A 19,313-nucleotide genomic window follows, 5' to 3' on the forward strand; every position below is an offset into this window, starting at 1 on the left:
CGTACTCATAGGGTCCGGGTGGGGTTGTACTCGGGGTGGCTAGCCCCTCTCACCGCTGTCCATGCTATCCTTGCTACAGTGCTATTTTAGCAAGCCAGTGCGAATATGTGTATGCGAGCTGGGTATCATACCCCCAGCTGCAAGTGTAGAGATACACTTGGTGGGGGGATTGGCAGGGGGTGCAGGGTCCCAGGCCCAGATTCTCAGAGGTATTTAAGCTCCTAACTGCCATTGATTTCCATGGAAGTTAGGAAACTCCATACATTTGAGGATCTGGGCCCCACTTCTCGGGCTCTGCTGTCTGTGGCTCACATTTTTAGCTGGAGGACGACGCACACATTCTCACTAGCTTCAGGCTGGAAATTGTCCCGCAGACAATAAGACTGACTGAAACAAAACTGGCCACCCTTCCTGACTTGTTGCAGAATGGACGTGCACAGCTTGCCAAGGGAGGAGAAGGAGGAGGACGCGGCTGCTGAGGGCACGTCCACCTTGGGAAGAGAGGAACATTCCAGTGGGAGTCAGCGTGAGCCGGAGTTGGCTCGAGAAGATACTCAAGATGGCCCAGCCAAGGTGGTTCTTAAGCAGAGTGGGCCCATCCTAAGGTGTCTAAAGCGAATCTGCCAAAAAGTGAAGAGAGGCAAGACGCGATATCCCCGAACTGTCACTACAGGTAAAAGGAAAGGCTAAGGATGCGTTAAGGGGTGGGAATGAAGGGAGGCAAACTCAGTCTCAACCCCCATGTGTTCAAAGATTTGCAGTGATCCCAAAGGCTCTTGGGCTTGTGTTCCACTTAGGGAAAACTGAAGACAAGGCACAGAGAGTGGTGGGGGCGGGGGGAACATGGAAAAAGTGGAGGAGGGGAGAACAAATAGATGTGGCCGCATGGCTTTGCTAGTGGGTGGACGGCGCTCTTCCATGGCTGAGTCTGCATGCAGCTCGAGGGCAGCCCTCTGTTCTGCACGGGGGGCAGAGATCACTGCTGGAGCTTGACAAATAAATAATGAGCTAGCAGTAATCAGTCCCAGTACTAATCATCCTGGAATCTCCCAGAGACTGGAATGACAGGAGACAGTGTTCCTGAATCAGGACCAGTTTGGTAAATGCTGGATCTCCGTGAGGTCCTTCCATCCCCAGTGTGAACACAATACTTACAAGCCCTGATACAAACGCTAGACCTGGGTGACGGTCAGACCCCTGTATTTCTAAGGCTCTCCAGCACTGGTGGAGGTGATGATGCCCCCAGAGCCTGTATTTCTCTGGGAACCTCTGGCTGCTGGAAGAGGAAGGGCAGTTTCTATTTCTCTCCACCACACACTGCTCTCCCTTCTCTTTCTTACCCTTGTAGTGAAGTCATTGCTTGGAGCAGGCAGAACAATACAACACTAGGGATGACTGACTAGCCCAATACCTGGGTTGGAATGGGAGTCCTATTTCTGGATCCTAGAGCCTGGTTCTCATTACACTAAGGCCTCTTTCCACTGCTCTGGCAGGTACATCTCTCTCAGGAACCATAAGGAGGAATGGGGAGGGAGTAAAATGGGGCCTAGGTGTGGCCATGCCTCTGCACCCAGAAGTGTGCAAAGGAGACACCCCCACACACACTCTGGGCCCAGCTGGTGCATCTCCACAATAGGGCCCTGCTCTTGGAGAGCCCGTAGGCATTACTGTACTAAAAATCTTAAATAACAGCTAGAGACTTACATTGTTTCTAAATGAAAGCTTAGATGCTGCAGAACAAAAAGGCATTAGAAAAAAGAAGCCAATATGCCAGGCCACCACAGCCCATCCCACGCTGAGCCCTGGTTTAGTCCAGTCTAGTTTTAAATGTCTTTAGCCAACGTTTCTCAAACAGTGGGTCTTGACCCCAGATGATTACACAGAGCAATCAAGGGAGTCAGGAGGCATTGAAAATTGTATTATAACCTAAAGCAAAAATAATCTTGCTCCCCCACTCCCTGCACACCTTTACCCTTCAAGGTCAAATATTCTTGGCCAACCTCTCACAACACACGTGCAGGTGAATTCTGTAGGGCTAACGTTGTTAGCAATGACACATTTCTAACTCTTATAGTGATTGTAAAGGGGAAATTCTTTGACTTTGAATAAGTGGCCAACCTGAAAACCACAGACTTAAGCAATGGGGCTTCCACCACTTCCCTTGGGAGGATGTTATCCTGGCTGTTCCACCCATCACGAGCTCCTAGCTGCTTTCCCATGCTGCTGACGGCGGCAAAGCAGGATATGTGAACTGAATCCTAATTGCAAGAGCATCAGCCAGTCCTTTTCAGCCATATTTGGCTGGCTAATGTTCATGCTGTCGGACAAATCTATTATTTGGTTGGCCCTATACAGTACAGCGAGTCCTGGTATTTCTTTGGGTCTGTGCTCATTCATGTCCAATCAGAGAGCACAAGATATTTATTGTGTAATGAATCAATAACATTTATCCAAGAAATAAAGGGGGTAGAGGATGTGACTGGAGTCAGGAGAACTATCTTCTATTCCCAGCATTGCCAGTGACCTGCTGTTTGACTGAGCCAGTCACTTCACCTCCCTGTGCCATGGTTTCTCCGGCCATAAAAATGGTGGTAATAATACCGGCCCACCTTTAAAAGCCATTTGGAGATCCTCCACTGAAAAACTCCATAGAAGTGCAAAGGAGTCTCATTCTGGGTCTCTCTTATTTTGTTTTTGTTTTTTAAGGAATCCCCAATTTGATTCTGATTTTGATCACACCAATCTCTCTTGCTTTGAGAGTCAGTGGCTTATTTCACCAGTATCACAGTTTCCTTCACTTCTCCCCTGCTCAAGCAGGATATAGATGTCTAGCCCTATTCAAATCAAACCAATCAAGCCAACAAACAAAAGATAACCCTACCCAGAGCAGAGATATCTTACCCCAAAAAGTGAGATGTGCCAGTGACGCCAAGCTTTCCACTAGGAACTTCGCTATTGCTCATTGATTTTAGCTGGAAGGAGCCCAGATACCACGGTGATGGGCAGCAGTATACAACCCCAAGACAGACAGACCGTGCCCTTTCTTTGGTTTAAATGAACTGTCTTTTGGGCACCAATCAGTCCATGAATGACACCTCAGGGCGCGTTCGTTCCCCTTTAACCAGCAATGGCAGTAATTTCTTTCTTTTGGTCATTCCTTCTTTCTTATTAGTCCCAGATATCTCGTGCATGGAGACTATTTGGGAGGCGGATGAAAGTGGACGTGAGCAGCATGGCTGTGCTATGGAGGGAGCCATGCTCTTGCTGGAATCATGGAGAAACACTGTTGACTACTTCAATAGTAACAAAGAGGTATAAACCTTCTCCATCTAATCTGTAAACTAGTGTCCCCTCACGCTGTCCGTCCCACCTGACCCAGCCTGGGACATCCCAGAAGGTTTATCACATAGGGTCTGACTTCTCTTCAAACCCTTTGCCTACAGCACTCAACCTTTCTTCTTTCACTTACTCCAGACAATCCAGCCTCTGGATGCTTTTCTCCTATTATACATATTAGGGGCCTTCTCCAGATACATCCCACAAACTCTTTGGTGATCTCATGCCCCGTTTGTCGGTGGTATCCTTGATTTGCAGGGATTTCCCACCACTCTGTGCTAGTTTCAGGAGATTCTTGCCCGGCTACTCCCCTGCCTCACACTATCCGTTGGACTCAAGGACGAGACATTTCCACCCAAGGTCTCCCCTGGCGACTGCTCCTCTCTCAGGGCTGGTCTACACTGGGGGGGGGGATCGATCTAAGATACGCAACTTCAGCTACGAGAATAGAGTAGCTGAAGTCGACATATCTTAGATCGATTTACCTCGGGTCCTCACAGTGCGGGATCGACGGCCGCGGCTCCCCCGTCGACTCCGCTTCCGCCTCTCGCTCTGGTGGAGTTCCGGAGTCGACAGAGAGCATGTTCGGGGAATTTTGTTAAAAACAAAAAGGAAGAAAGTACATCTGGAACTTAGGCTTTTTGCTAGATCTTAAAAGAAAACAATTACCAAAATTAAGCATCAAGATAGCTCTCTTGAGGTTCAGCTTCAAGGTTACAAGCAAAACAAAAGTATCTGGGGTTAGCACAGAGGAGATCCACAAGCCAAAATAAAGAATTAAACCTGATCGCGTCTAGTTAAACATTCCCTGTCCAAGGATTTTTCTCGGTATGGAAGATGAATTTTCATACCTGGTTCCAGCCTTACACAGAATTGCTGCTCCGAGTCCCGTCTCCAGAGAACAGACACAGACAAAGAGAAGTTTTTTCCCCATTTTAAAAAGTTTTAGCCCTCCCCTTGGATCTTTTGGTCAGGTGCCCACTCCTTTTCCTTTAGCTGGGGAACTTTGTTAACCCTTTACAGGTAAAGCAAGCAGAGAACAGCCACCAAGAGGGACTTTATAGCTAACTGGCTGGCTGGGTGTTCATAAAAGGGAGCCCCCCCCCTCTTCATTTATTACACATGGTCACGCTACATCTGGCTACTTGTCCTACAGAAAACAGGCCCTGTGTGGAGTCCTCCACATGGAGTCCCATTGCTGTTCTGCTTGTTCTCCTTGATCCAACCCTTCTCTGAACAAGTAGCTCACACAGTCAGTCCTACACAATCCAACATTCTGCTGGAAGCCATCAGAACCCTTCTTAGACTGTCAATTCTTGGGAGCTGGGCCTGTGTCTTCCTTTGTATGCAGACAGAGCCCAGTATATTGTAGGTGCTGCCCGGATACATCATCATCCTCAACTCACCGCGATTTCTGATCCTGATTATTCATTGCTCTGCAACATTGTTAATTTATCTACCAGGTGTTCCGTGTGGAGGGGTTTTGAATGAAGGTAGAATATTCTACCCGATGATGTTCTCTATCTAAAACCCTTTCACCCTGATATATATTTTTTCTCATTTTGGTTTAGGATTTCATTATGAAAAGAAGTTTCTTAAGACTCTTGTTTGTTCTCAGCAAGAGCATCGACTGGCATAACATGCCTGACTTTTTTATTCACAACTTTGCATCAGACACTGCAGGAGCCATAGTGGTGAGTAAATAATATACACAGGGTCCGTGTTGTTGGTTGGAAAAGGTTGATGAACTGTGGAGAATACTTAGCTGCTAAACCCACGCTAGGGTCCATGGAATCTGGAGAGTTGTAAAGAACTTTGTTGTATACACTGAAGCAATTATTTCAGTGTGTAAAATTGAGGTCAGTGCTGATTGACTGGAAATATTAGTGTGAATGGACAGAGAGAGGATGCTAGTTGGTGGGAAGTAGGAGATGAGTGAACAGAGATGGATGAGGAAATGAGGGAGTGAATTTGTGGCTGGGTAGAAACAGATGAGATCCCTTTGGACAACACCACTGGCTGAGCAGCTTCATGATCTGGGAGCTCTTCCATCAGAAAGGAAGATCCTGGGTTTTGGCTGGGCTCCTTGTTACTTTTGGAATATCTGATGTTCTTTTAGCTGGGGATTTATTGGAGACTCCGGAGAAGCCTGTGGCTAATTTAGCCTTTTTTGAGGCCTCCAGAGTTAGCTGTGATGCCAGGGCTTTGTATAACCTCCTCAATGAATGTGTGAGGGAGTAGGACTGATGCTGGGAGCACTTGTGTCTCATTTTCTATGTTTGCCCCTTTGTGACTTACAGGAGATGATTAAGAAAGAACCCCGGGACTCTCTCTCCAGCACCATACGGCTCCAGGCCATGGCCATCATTATCGAGCTGAGGTAACGTGACTTCTCATTTAACTGCCCAGCCTTCACACCTGGCTTCTCACTCCATGCTCGGTGGGACCAGAGTTGCCAATAGCAGTCCCTCACTTCATGCCTTTTTCTCTTTAGATGCTGAGGACTCTTTGGGGAGGAGATGGGGAACTATTGCATGGCTGACTGATGATTTTCTACCCAGTAACTTTGTAATCCTCTTTACTCCACATGTGATTCAAAGCCAAGAGTCTCTGCAGACATTTTGAAATGATTTTCTTTCTGGAGGTGTCAGCTGAGTCATTTCCTTCACTCTCTTCTGTAGCGTTTCTGAGCCGGATTTACTATTCGGGTCACCAGTCCCTGCCCTCCCGTGCTTTTCCTGTATTCTGTTAATCTTTGCCAGTGTCTTACTCTTCTACATTGTTACTGTTCACATGATCTTGTTCTCTTGTATAGTCCAGATGTCTCTTAGTCTCACACTCCTTCAGCATAACCCTCAGTTCATGTGCTCACCATCTGATGCTTCCGTTACACTTCAGCACCTCAAAGTTCAATCCAGGCTTCTTCCTTTTACCAGCAAAAAGCATGTGGTGAAGGCCATGAGCTCCCACCAGAGATGGGTCCTGCTGAGAACATTCCTCAAGAGCGTGTTTTCCCTGCCACTTCTAGTGACATTGCAGGTGCAAGGAGTAATCAGGGGTATAAGCGGCCAGTACACAAAGGTAACTGAAGAATGGTTTCCTGTTACTTACTTTGGGCCCATATTGGTGATATGTGACTACACTGTCAGCGAAATTTCTCATGGAACGCCATTGTGGAGTATCAGTTGGGGACTTTAGCCCCGGTGACGTGGCCCTGATCATTCATCCCATGCATACAGCAAGTAGCTGCCACATTCCCAATTATGAAAATGATCCATCCGTTTTCAATTTACTAGGGAACTACTGGGGATCCCAATCTAGGTGGTGAAGCTAGAATGAGGCATGTGAAATGAGGAAAACGTACTTAGTGCTTGCCCCAGAAATGGGGCTGGCTATTGTTTGATCACTGACCGGGTATTTCTGATGTGTGGCACCTCCCACAGCTAGGTCCTCTTGCATGAAGGGGCTGAATAAAGTTGGGGTCCTGCGGCACTCGATACAGCCACATTTTCAGCCTGAACTTTACTTTAGTCCCTACCTGTGACCTGCAATTATTTGCAGTTACACCTTAGCTCACGTGGGCACCTGAAATACCTGATTTCATACCTAAATCCAGTACTTTGGCATCGAAGTGATCAACTTGACGGGTGAAAAGACCAGTAGGAGCAAAGCTGCGGCTGCAAATTGTGGGTGTAAATATGGTGGCAAATCTTTAAACATCTGACCTGTACTGTCAGAGTTGCTAAAGCTTTCAGTGCCTGTGCTTTTTAATTCTGAAAAGCCATTTATGGCCCTAAAGTTGAGGGGAGAGAAATTACGGACACTGGACCAAATTCACTACCAAAGTCAATAGAATTTAGAACACTTAATTTGCCTCACATCCCGCATGCTCACATATGCTCTCTCTAACCAAATCATTGGAGTGAATAGTATCTAAGACCCAGAGGAGTAAAGGGCAAAGACACAGGGCCGGCGCAACCCATTAGGCGGTCGCCTAGGGCGCTACAATTTGGGGGGTGGCGACCACACCGGTATTTCGGCTGCGGGACCTTCCGCCGCCTCTGTGGGAGGCGGCATTTCGAGGCGGGACCTTCCGCCGCATAGGGCAGCAGAAAAGCTGGCGGCACTCCTGCAAAGACAAGGTGATATATTTATTAAAGTGATATTTATTTCTAATGTTAAAAAATCTCATTTCAACGTAGGACTTTCTTTTGCTATAACATTTTCCTTACTCTCTGATAAGGCCTTTGCTGCATGTTATCTTCCCCAGGGGGGCATTGATGAATTCATTACATCAGGTTTGGGGGATGATTTGGAAGATCAATTATAAGAAAAGGGTCATTTATACTGCAGATGTCTTTCTGTTCTCAGTTTCCTTTGGTTTATAATGGAAATGAGGCAGGGATATAACGATGCATCTGGCTTTCTGGGTGATTGTCAAGAGCACAGCTTTGAATCACAGCAGGCCAATATCAGTTGAAACGTGAGGCTAGTTTTCTTGAGATTCCTGAAGGATTCACTGCCCAGAACAAATCTAAATACGGTTTCTCTTGTGCTCAGGGCACCCACATTATTGAATAAGTGAAGTAGCTAATTATTTAGCAACTATTGTGTACAAGAAGTATGGGCCAGACCCTTCACTGGTATGAATCCGTGTAGCTTCACGCCCGCTGATGGAGCTATGTCAATATGCACTCATTGAGGATCTGGCCTTATTTTTATAGACCTTGTCTTAGGACAAGGTCTGAACTATAAATTCTATTGGTTTATGACTTGGAAGCCAGAAAGGCCCATTAGATCATCTAACCCAGGGGTGGCCAACCTGAGCCTGAGAAGGAGCCAGAATTTACCAATGGACATTGCTGAAGATCCACAGTAATATGTAAGCAGCCCCCCTTCAGCTCCCCCACCCCACTCCCAGAGCCTCCTGCCCTCTGGCAGGCCCGCTGATCAGCGCCTCCCCCTCCCTCTCCGCACGTCCCGATCAGCTGTTTGGTGGCGTGCAGGAGGCTCTGGAGGGGAGGAGCGATGGCACGGCAGGCTCAGGGGATGAGGCGGGAAGGGGTGGAGTGGGGGCAGAGCCTGTGGCAGAGCCAGGGGTTGAGCAGTAAGCACCAGTAGCGTAGCTAGGGTGGAAGCGGGGCAGCGGCCGCTCCCCCACCGAGCACAAGTGGCGCCTTTTTCATTTTACTCACCCGGGAGCAGGAAAAAAAAAGGCACCACCTGCTGCGGCGCTTTTACTGACGGGGCGGCGCTCCGGGTCTTGGCGGTACTTCGGCGGCGGGACCTTCACTAGCTCCGGGTGTCTTCGGCGGCACTGAAGCTTCATCGCCGAAATGACGCCGAAGACCCGCAGAGTGAGTGAAGGTCCCGCCGCCGAGGTGCCGCCGAAGACCCACAGAGCGAGTGAAGGTCCCGCCGCTGAGGTGCTGCCGAAGACCCACAGAGCGAGTGAAGGTCCCGCCGCCGAGGTGCCGCCGAAGACCCGCAGAGCGAGTGAAGGTCCCGCCGCCGAGGTGCCGCCGAAGACCCGCAGAGCGAGTGAAGGTCCCGCCGCCGAGGTGCCGCCGAAGACCCACAGAGCGAGTGAAGGTCCCGCCGCCGAGGTGCCACCGAAGACCCACAGAGCGAGTGAAGGTCCCGCCGCCGAGGTGCCGCCGAAGACCCGCAGAGCGAGTGAAGATCCCGCCGCCGAGGTGCCGCCGAAGACCCGGAGCGCCGCCCTGTCAGTAAAAGCGCCGCAGCGGGTGGCGCCTTTTTTTTCCCCACTGCCCCTGTTCCCTCCACCTGGCTACGCCCCTGATGAGCACCCCCGGGCACATTGGAACGTTGGCGCCTGTAGCTCCAGTCCCGGAGTCGGGGCCTATACAAGGAGCCGCATATTAACTTCTGAAGAGCCGCATGTGGCTCCGGAGCCACAGGTTGGCCACCCCTGATCTAGCCTGATTTCTTGTATAATACAGGCCAAAGAATTTCACCCTGTGATTCTTGCCTCAAGCCCATAAGATAAATTATTTGTATAATCCACAGCTCTGTGGCGCTGAGCATAACGGTTCCCCCTCCTTTCAGGATCTCTTCATTGAAACATTGCAGACCCTCAACGAGATGCTCCAGAGTCTGTTTTTAGAAAATCCAGTTCCGGCTGAGCTAGAGAGGATCTTGCAGGTAAACAGGATCTGGAGATGCCGGTTGGAGGATGGTAAGGTAGGGAAGAGGAACAGGAAAATCTTGTCAAGAGCTTGTGAGGGAAAGGAGAGTTAAGGAAAGAACGGAGTGCCCCATCTCCACAGGGTTCTCCTATTAGGGCATATGTGACAAGGTTCATGTAGCACGGGGGAGTCTTCTATTTCCATCTGTGAGGTCTGACAATCTCCTCCATTGTTACCCTCAGTTTCTTTCCTGTCTCCAGGTGGCCCTTACATCACAGTGTCCTTTCCAAATGAGGACGTTATTCCCTTTACTGCCCATCATTGCCACTCCTGATGCAATTGGAGGGGTCACTGCCAGGACTCTAGTCCCCCGTGAGGGCTGGCACCCGGCCTCCACAGAACTCCCAGCTCCAGCTGTCCCACAGTGAGAACCAATGGGTGCAATGGGAACCAAGACTGCCGCTAACTACAGAGCATGAGGGCTGGCCCAAAGTCTGCAATCATGAAAGAATAGAAGTTTTCCTCCAGCTGCTCTTATTTTGCTGAATGAAATGCTGGATTGTGTGGCTTGTCCAGAGAAGACTTGGCCCTTCCCTTCCTTACATAGGACCCAATCCTGCATCCATTAAAGGCTCCATCCAATGCTCATTGAAATCAAATGGGGATCTTTCCGTTGACTTCAATGGGCATTGGATCGGTCCTTAGATCAATGTCAAAACTTTCATTGACTTCAGCGGGTGTGTGACTGGGCCCTCAGAGAGAAATGCACTTTGCTTTCGTTCCAAGAGAAGAATTCCATGTGTATTTTGAGTCTGCACAAAGCAGACGCAGCCTGTATCTGTAAGAGTGAGATGATTCAGCCAGAATAAAGATTATCCTTTGGGGATCACTTGTATACACCCTTTCCCCCTGTTATTTTTAACCTCTCTTGTTTTTCCTGCAGCTCATGGACTCCTGGATGCAGTCGAGGGAAGCTTGCCGGCGGGAGAGGGCTGTATGGAGCAGCATACTGCTCCTAAACTTCGTGGCCACAGAAGTCAAACTGGATGTGAGTAACTCTTGACTTCTAGTGACCTGATTGCAAACTAGACCTACAGGGCACTCTCCCACGCCAGAGAAACCTCCTGCTTAGAAGTATCTTGATGGGCCCCAAAGTGCAATGCTCCCTAATAGGCGGAGGAAAAACCGATCTCGTTGCTCGTCCATCATCCTGACTGAGATGGGTTGGCGTCTGATACACTTGGAAAATAAATCCAGTGCCCTGGAGGAATAGGCCACCTCTTTCCAATGCAGGAAAGGCAGCTAACAAGGGGCACAGGAAGAACGGGTTTTTCTATGGTTGGATCTAATGAATTTCAGAGAAAAGAGATTTCAAAATCCTAGAGACTGAAGACATTTCATCCCCAGCTGGTTCCCTGTTTGCCTCCATTCCTCATCCTAGTACCATGGGATACTTTCCTCTTGTGGAGCTGCAGGAAGAGGCCTCTCCGTTCCAGCCCACCTCAGCCGTTACAGATCATTATGATCCTGATCTTGCTCCCACTGACGTCTGTGGCAAAACTCCAGTGGACGTCTGTGGTGCGGGATCGAGCCCTATATTCTTCTTCTGGCTCCCAAGCCTCTTCTGAAGAAAGAGAGCTGAGGATCACGCCCCATTATAGAAAGGGACTGTGTGGATATAGACTCCTTGCCTAGGAGACACAGCCCGCTTTACCTGCAGTGGTAATGGATTCCTCCTCTCCTCTTTTGTACAATTAGGAAGCGTCTCCATTCACCAGGCTTGGACACCTGGTTGCAGTGCTGGGGATCCGCTGTGGGGATCCCGTCAAGGCGATCAGCTCAAAGGCAGCAGGGGCTGTTCATTACCTCGTCTCTATTGCGTGGCGCCAAAAGAGTAAGAGAAGCAGTGATGAGCATCTGAATCCCCCTCCTGGGAGCTAAATGCTAGAGACTTTCCTCAGGCAAAGCTCCCATTCAGGATAGTGCCTGAGGAAGAAGTAGAGCATCTGGCTCGGTATTTGTTCCTTTGAACAGAGTGCTGGTTTTTTTGTGGCTCTAGAAACAAGTGTCTGATAGTCATCCCGTAATTCTAGCCCTGACTTTCAAAGAAAGGAAAGGGGAGGGGGGGAATACAGAGAAAGGCAACACACGTTACCGCAAACTGAGACTGGTAGAGCTCATTCCGTCAGTGGGAATGGGAAGGGTCAGTGGGACACGATGATAGGGGATTCAACGCCATCAGACCAATTAGTTCAGTTCGAGATGCCTGTACCCCAAACGCCCCAGAACTTTGATGGCTGTTGGAAATCTGGATCCAAATCTGGGGCTCGATTCATGACTGTGTTAATCCACTTCTATGCCACTGAAGTGTTTTGGCTAGATTCCAGTCACCACTTGATAGAGTCACTTTACTCTGGGGGTCAAGGCCCTGATCCAGCACAACATTTACGCACATCTGTAACTTTCATAAGGCGAGTAGTCCCACGGAAGTCCCTGGGATTATTCATCTGCTTAGAATAATGTACGTGCTTAAATGCTTTCCTAGATCAGGGCCAAACAAAGGGCTTTGTTCAGTAAAGAGGGATGAGAGCAGAAGCCAGGAAGCAGAATGGAAAGTTAAGAGTGTTATTAACATGTATTTCAGTTGCACAGTTGGACAGAAAGAATGTGGAATGGACTGAACAGAGGAACAAGGAATTTCTGGCTGCTTGGAGCCCCACTGTGGTTTGCAACAGCCCCTCCAGGATCGCAGAGGTAATCACATCCTGGCACTAATGACCATTCTACATTGGTGTCAGTACAATACGGTATTGCACATCTCCAAACTACTTCCTGTCCCTGGATCGCCCATCTCTATTGTGTATGGCTTACCCAAGAATTATAGCTCCTGCCCTTACTCATGGCTAGAAATGACATGCTCAGAAAGAAACAAGATGGGTGAGGTCCAATTTTTTTATTGGATCAACTTCTGTGGGTGAAAGAGACAAACTTTTGAGCCATACAGAGCTCTTCTTCAGACAGAGACAGAAGAGCTCTGTGTAGCTCAAAAGCTGGTCTCTCTCACTACCAGAAGTTGGTTCAATAAAAGATAGAACCTCACCCACCTTGTGTCTCTAATACCCTGGGACCGACACGGCTACAACAGTGAAGACAACAAATGCTCATAGAGTGATCTACTCTGCAGCAAGTGGTTCTCAACCTTTCCAGACTATTGTACCTGATTTCAGTCCCAGGGGGCGGGGTTCTGGCTTCAGCTTGAGCCCCGGGCGGTGGTAAGGTGGCCGGGTGCCCGGTTTTCGACCAGAAAATCTGGTTGAAAAGGGGATCTGATAGTGTCCGGTCAGATCTACTGACTGGACACCCAAAGTCCAGTTACTGCGGGTGAGGGAGGTGGGGAGGTGCCAGGTCATCACCCGCACCAGCCCCTACTCAACCGGGGCCGCCACCTACCCACATCATGCGGCTGCAGCTCCCAGCAGGCAAATTGCTCCTGACCTGGGCGGGGAAGAGGGGAAGAGCAGTGAGCAACAGTGGAAGGGGAGAAGAGGCCCAAATGGGGGGCAGGGCCTCGGGGGGAAGAGGCGGGGCAGAAGAGGTCCAGCACTCCTGCATGAGTATCCGGTTTTTAAATATTACAAAGTTGGCAAACCTAGGCAGTGGGCTTGGCTTGGACTTCAGCTTCTGCATGTATCTTAGATTTGCGGGGGCCCTGCTTGCCACCCCCAATGGCGACCCTAAACTTGTGACCCCCCTAAACCCATCCCATGACCCCCCTGGGGGTTGCCACCCCCAGATTGAGAAACACTGATATAGTAGATAGTATAAACAAATCTTTGTCTGTATGAAATGTTAGTTTGGACTGACTTTGCTAGTGCTTTTTATGTAGCCTGTTGTAAAACTAAGCAAATATCTAGATGAGTTGATGTACCCCCTGTACCCCCAGGGACGGCAAGTTATGTGGGCCCATGGTGCCCGGGCTTGAGAAAATTCAGGGCCCAGGGGACCCAACTCCACCAATGTTCGGGGCCGGGTCTCTCTCCCAGCCCCGCCTGCCGCCCCCACGCACCTCTCCCGGCCCCGGCTGCCACCCCCGCGCACCTCCCCCAAGCGCCCCTGCCTTCCCTGGGCAGCGGGGGGCTGCCCCCTGCAGCTCCGCACTGTGCTCCCTCGCCAGCCGCTGCCGCAGCCGGCTACAAGGAAGCGGCGCCGGGGGCAGGCTGAGGCGGCTGCTGCGCCTGCGGAGGGAGGAGGGGAGGAGCGCATGGCAGCCCTCCCCCCCGCCCCCGGCAGGAGACTCCGAGTCGACTCGGGGGAGGGGAGGGGGAGGCTTATCCTGGCTGGACCTCCTGAGCAGCAGCCTGGGGGGGCTTGGATGAGTGTCGTGTTGGGGGTCGGTGAGGAGGCCCCCCCTTCCTCTCCCCCAGAGCTCGCTGCCGCCAGCAGGGAGAGGGCTGGGGGGAGTCCTCCTCTCTGTCCCCCTGCCCCAGCCCAGGGTCAGCCTGCCTGCTGCACCCCAAACTCCTCATCCTTGGACCAGCCGCACGCCCCCTCCCACACCCAAACCGTCTATTCCAGCCCAGAGCCTGCACCCAGCACTCAAACTCATCTCAGAGCCTGCACCTCTCCTGCACCCAAACTTCCTCCCAGAGCCTGCACCCCAAACCCCCTCCTGCACCCAGACTCCCTCTCAGAGCCCGCACTCAAACTTCCTCCCAGAGCCTGCACCCCAAACTCCCTCCCGCACCCAGAATCCCTCCCAGAGCCTGCACCCCTCCTGCACCCAAACTTCCTGCCCAGAGCCTGCACCCCAAACCCCCTCCCGCACCCAGACTCCCTCCCAGAGCCCGCACTCAAACTTCCTCCCAGAACCTGCACCCCAAACCCCCTCCCGCACCCAGACTCCCTCCCGGAGCCTGCACTCAAACTTCCTCCCAGAGCCTGCACCCCAAACCCCCTCCCACACCCAGACTCACTCCCAGAGCATGCAGCCCCTCCTGCACCCCAGTCCCCTGCCTCAACCCAGAGCCTGCACCCAGCACCCAAACTCCCTCCCAGAGCCCACAGCCACTCCTGCACCCCAGCCTCCTGCCTCAACCCAGAGCCTGCACCCAGCACCCAAACTTCCTCCCAGAGTCTGCACCCCAAACCCCCTCCCGCACCCAGACTCCCTCCCAGAGCCCGCACTCAAACTTCCTCCCAGAGCCTGCACCCCAAACCCCCTCCCGCACCCAGACTCTCTCCCAGAGCCTGCGCTCAAACTTCCTCCCAGAGCCTCTACCCCAAACCACCTCCCGCACCCAGACTCCCTCCCAGAGCCTTAGGCAGGTGTAGGGGGAGGCGGGACTTGGACCCATTCTGAGCAATGCCAAAAATTATACGAACCTGCCGCCCCTATGTGTACCCCCAGTGGTATGCGTATCCCTGATTGAGAACCACTGCTCTAGCAGATGGGTTCCCAACCTGGGGGGCACAGCCACCCTGCCCTTTCCTTATTGCCAAATGGGACAGGCTCTTGGCTAGTTTGGAAGGGGACTCTGGGAGGGTCCTAGTACAGGAAAGGGAGTGTCCATATGGGGAAGGTTGAACGCCTGCTGCTCTAGTACTTTGGGTTGTTAGAAGCTGTCACAACGAGGTCTATACTATATAGGCTTGATCCAAAACCTATTGAAGCCAATGGAAGTCTTTCCATTGATTTCAATGGTCTTTGGGTCAGGCTGCAAGCCAGGAAGTATGGTGATGGTGTCATAATCAGGACTTGGGTGCTGTATTTATGCTGGGATGTGTTGTAGGAGGGTATCACATACAGTCACAGTCAAAGACCGAGTACTGTAACAGTCATTACTAACATTACTACATGGATCCCACAACTGCTGATCTTTTAATGGTGACCCTTGCACCTCGGATGCCTGAGAAGTAGGAGTCTGACACCACTAAATGCACATCCTGACGTGCACGGCAGCACTCCTAGGTTGGCCACTGTAATGGTTTAACTAGTCCTCTTGCCTCACTGTGAGTGATATGGTTTCGCAGCAGAAGCCTCATCAGCGACTGGGGCCCTGTAATAGAAAGGAGTAAAACAGAGCCCCTGAGAAGCTGGAGAGGACCTGCAACCCCCAGACAGGGCTTTCTCTGGGCTCCAGTAGTTATCCGCCCCCCGTGGAATCAGGACGAGGCCTTTTGTAAATTACGCTTTTCCCTGTATGCTTCAGCTCTTTGGAGTCTATTTCAACCCAAGAGAGAGGACAGATTTCATTCTGACTGTTATGGATGGCCTGACGAATCACTGCAACAATAACTGCCAGCCAACTGCAGAGGGATTGCTGTCTGCCATGGTGAACAGCGGTGGGACTAAGGTGGAGAAGGTATGGGGCGCTGCTGCTGAGATGGACGGAAACTAGAATTCCCAGTGCTGGGAACAGTCATACGTTCAGAGAGTTTAAGGCCAGAAGGAACCATCAGATCTTCTAGTCTGATTCCTGTATATTGGAAAACATAATCCCAACTATACATACAAACGGAGGGGGTCTAAATCAGCTGTTACCACTCAAGGGTGGAGTCATCATGGACAATTCTCTGAAAACATCCACTCAGTGTGCAATGGCAGTCAAAAAGGCTACCAGAATGTTAGGAAGCATTAGGAAAGGGATAGATAATAAGACAGAAAATAGCATATTGCCTCTGTATAAATCCATGGGATGCCCACACCTATAAATTCATGAATGGTGTGGAGAAAGTAAATAGGGAAGTTTTATTTATCCTTTCACACACACAAACCTGGGTTAATACAAACCTAAGGAAATATTTCTTCACACAACACAACTCGTAACTCATTGCCAGGGGATGTCGTGAAGGCCAAAAGTATAACCAGGTTCAAAAAAGAATGAGAAAAGTTCCTGGAGGACAGGTCCATCAATGGCTATTAGCTAAGGTGGTCAGGGGTGCAACACCGTGCACAGGGTGTCCCTACGCCTTCTGATTGAAACTGGGACTGGGTGACAGGGGATGGATCACTCGATAAATTGCCCTGTTCTGTTCATTTCTTCTGAAGCATCTGGCACCAGCAGAAGACAGGATACTGGGCTAGATGGACAATTGGTCTGACCCAGTATGGCTATTCTTATGTTACCCCTGTATTGTGCCTAGATAGGACTCATCTCCTTTGAGCCATTGATATGTGGTCTTTGCGACAATGCACCTTGTAAGGCTCTGAAATGAGCCCTGCCAATAATATAGGAAATTGTGACTTTTAGGCAAAACCTAGAGGCTAACTCTGATTCTCCAGGGATGCTGAGGTTCCCTCTTGCCCCAGCTGCAGGATGGGATGAGAGTCTTGTCCCATCTCATCTGGTTCCCTCTCTCTCAGGCAGCAGACCTTGTGGCCGGGGTTTGCAGCCGGTTGGATTCAGTCCAGCAGCCCAGCTCCAGGACCCTGATGAAGAAGTTAGTGGCCCTGCTGGCTGGCGAGGCGGAGCATCTGGACACAGTGATCTCATGCCTTCTGGACTACTCCTTCCCTACAGACAGGTACGAAATGCCTCCACTCTTCAGGCCTCACGTGATCCTTTGAGGCCCTATATGAGAACCTCACCACTGAGCACATTGTTTGGTCTTACTAAGGCAAAGTATAAAGCACTGACTGTTGAGGACTGAATCTCCCCCCTCTACATGGGACAAATTACCTGCCCTCTCCTCCTGATGGCTCTTCTCTTTTCAGCCACAAACCACAGCGAGCGAAATCCGCCTGTCAGAGATTCCTCTCCCCCATTCCCTGAATGTGTCTCCCCATGTGCAAGGCAGGAGCTCTCATTCCCAGTCCCCCTCTCCCGGCCCCTGGGACTTGTTAGAGATCTGCCTGTGGGAGGGGTTCTCAAAAGCACAGTCCCCCACACCTACGGTCAGTGCTCATGGGTCCTGGAGCAGGGGGTGGATTTAAGTCTGTGTTCTTGAGTTCACTATCCCTTTGCTACTCCGGCTGGCAAGCGCAGAGCTCATTCCGCCGTTCTCCTTCATCTGAACGTACAGATAGTGAGCCTAGGTGGAACGTTTGCTGTCTGAAGCACATTTGTGTTTGGGCAGGAAAAGTTGAGCAACAGTGATTACGCAAAGCGTGGTTTTATGATGGATGATCCCAAGCGGTGAGTTCCAAAAACAATCCATATCAGCAGGGCCGGCTCCAGGCACCAGCAAAACAAGCAGGTGCTTGGGGCGGCACATTTCTAGGGGCGGCATTCTGGAACCGGCCATCATAGGTGCTGACTCCGGGGCATGGGGAAAAAGTGCCCCCGCCACCCCAGCTTGCCGCCCCAGCTCGCCTCCACCTGCTTCCCTGAGCGCACCGCCGCCGCTCCGCTTCTCCCCCCTCCCTCCCAGGCTTGCTGCGCGCGAAACAGTTGTTTTGCGCAGCAAGTCTGGGAGGGAGGAGAAGCCGAGCAGCAGGGCGTTTGGGGGAGGCGGCGGTGGTGGAGCGGAGGTGAGCTGGAGTGGGGAGCTGATCCTCTACCCCCCTTTACTTCCTGCGCCCCCCCCACCGTAGCTCACCTCTGCTCCGCCTGCTCCCCTGAATGCGCCGCTGCTCCGCTTCTCCCCCCTCCCTCCCAGGCTTGCCACGTGCGAAACAGCTGTTTTGCGCAGCAAGGCTGGGAGGGAGGGAGGAGAAGCTGAGCGGGGGGCGCTCAGGGGAGGCAGAGGTGAGCTGGAGCGGGGAGTGGTTCCTCTACCCCCCGTTACTTCCTGCGCCCCCCCGACCCTAGCTCACCTCCGCTCTGCCTGCTCCCCTGAACGCGCCGCTGCTCCGCTTCTCCCCCCTCCTTCGCCTGAGAGGGAGGAGGGAGAAGCAGAGCGGCAGCGCACCCGGGGGAGCAGGCGGAGCGGAGGTGAGCTAGGGCAGGAGGTTGCGGGGGCCCCCAGGACGCAATGGGGGGGGAAATGTGGCACGCCCAGGGGAGGAGGCGGGGCTGGGGATTTGGGGAAGGGGTTTGGAAAGGGTGGAGTTGGGGCAGGGCTGGGGGAGAGGGGCACAAAAAAAAATTGGGGGCGGCCAAAATTTGTTTTGCTTGGGGTGGCAAAAATCCTAGAGCCAGCCCTGCATATCAGAGGACTCCACTGAAACCCTCCCTCACACAGTTGTTGGCTGAGCGCTGCGGAGATCTGAGCCACGCTGCTGCATGCCCGCTCCCTTTTTTTTTAAAGGGAATTTAATGCTGGTGAAAGGTGCCCCATTGACACCCTTGGACAATGAAGACCTCAGCTGCAGCCCAGGAAGTGACGATGAAGCTTCCTCCACACTGCCCCTAACAACACTCTGAGCTCATAGCTGGAGGGGCTGCCGACTAGGCAAGAAAGGCTCATTCAGCCTCCATGTCCTGTTCAATCCCTGAACCTACCAACAAGGGCCAAGTCTGGTGGTTGACTCTGTAATGTGGACAGCGTGCACTGGGCACTGGTCCGAGACCCTTAGTTCATTTCAGATAGGACATCTGCTGCCAGAGAAGCTGTCTTAGCCATTAGCCATCAGCCTCTCGGTATTAGCCATCAGCCAGTAACAGGTCGTGACCAATTGAGGCCAGATTCACACTGGCAGCCTTGAGCTGAAATGCTCCATATCCTGTGCCAGTGATTCTCAATCTGAGGTCCATGGAGTCCTTGTTCATGCTCCAAATTGAATTGCACAAGCTCTGGGGAATGGACTGCTGGGCAGGGCGTTGGCTCCACAGGAGGATTTCTCTTACAAAGAGGTTACATTGGTGAAGAGGTTTAATAGCTTTTCTCCTAAGCCATCCAGTCCCTCATGTTGCCGTATTTCTGAATATCTAGCAATGCGGCCGAGCT

General features: G+C 51.4%; 2 protein-coding genes and 1 long non-coding RNA gene across 5 annotated transcripts in view; 2 read left to right on the forward strand and 1 right to left on the reverse strand.

Annotated features, from left to right (window-relative positions):
* The window catches only part of LOC135972145 (microtubule-associated protein 2-like), a 957,474-nt gene that overhangs the window by 916,065 nt on the left and 22,096 nt on the right, over nt 1–19,313 (forward strand). The window lies entirely within an intron of this gene.
* The window catches only part of LOC135974224 (uncharacterized), a 74,034-nt gene that overhangs the window by 33,068 nt on the left and 21,653 nt on the right, over nt 1–19,313 (reverse strand). The window lies entirely within an intron of this gene.
* Nucleotides 4,917–17,003, forward strand: LOC135974420 (protein MROH8-like). Its single transcript, XM_065562290.1, has 8 exons — nt 4,917–5,030; nt 5,637–5,716; nt 6,273–6,417; nt 9,406–9,501; nt 10,429–10,533; nt 12,130–12,239; nt 15,695–15,847; nt 16,849–17,003. The coding sequence occupies exons 1-7, from the start codon at nt 4,917–4,919 to the stop codon at nt 15,741–15,743; spliced, it is 699 nt and encodes a 232-aa protein (XP_065418362.1). The 3' UTR covers nt 15,744–15,847; nt 16,849–17,003.

The sequence above is a fragment of the Chrysemys picta genome, chromosome 11, assembly GCF_011386835.1.
Source record: "Chrysemys picta bellii isolate R12L10 chromosome 11, ASM1138683v2, whole genome shotgun sequence".
Taxonomy (NCBI): Eukaryota; Metazoa; Chordata; order Testudines; family Emydidae; genus Chrysemys; species Chrysemys picta.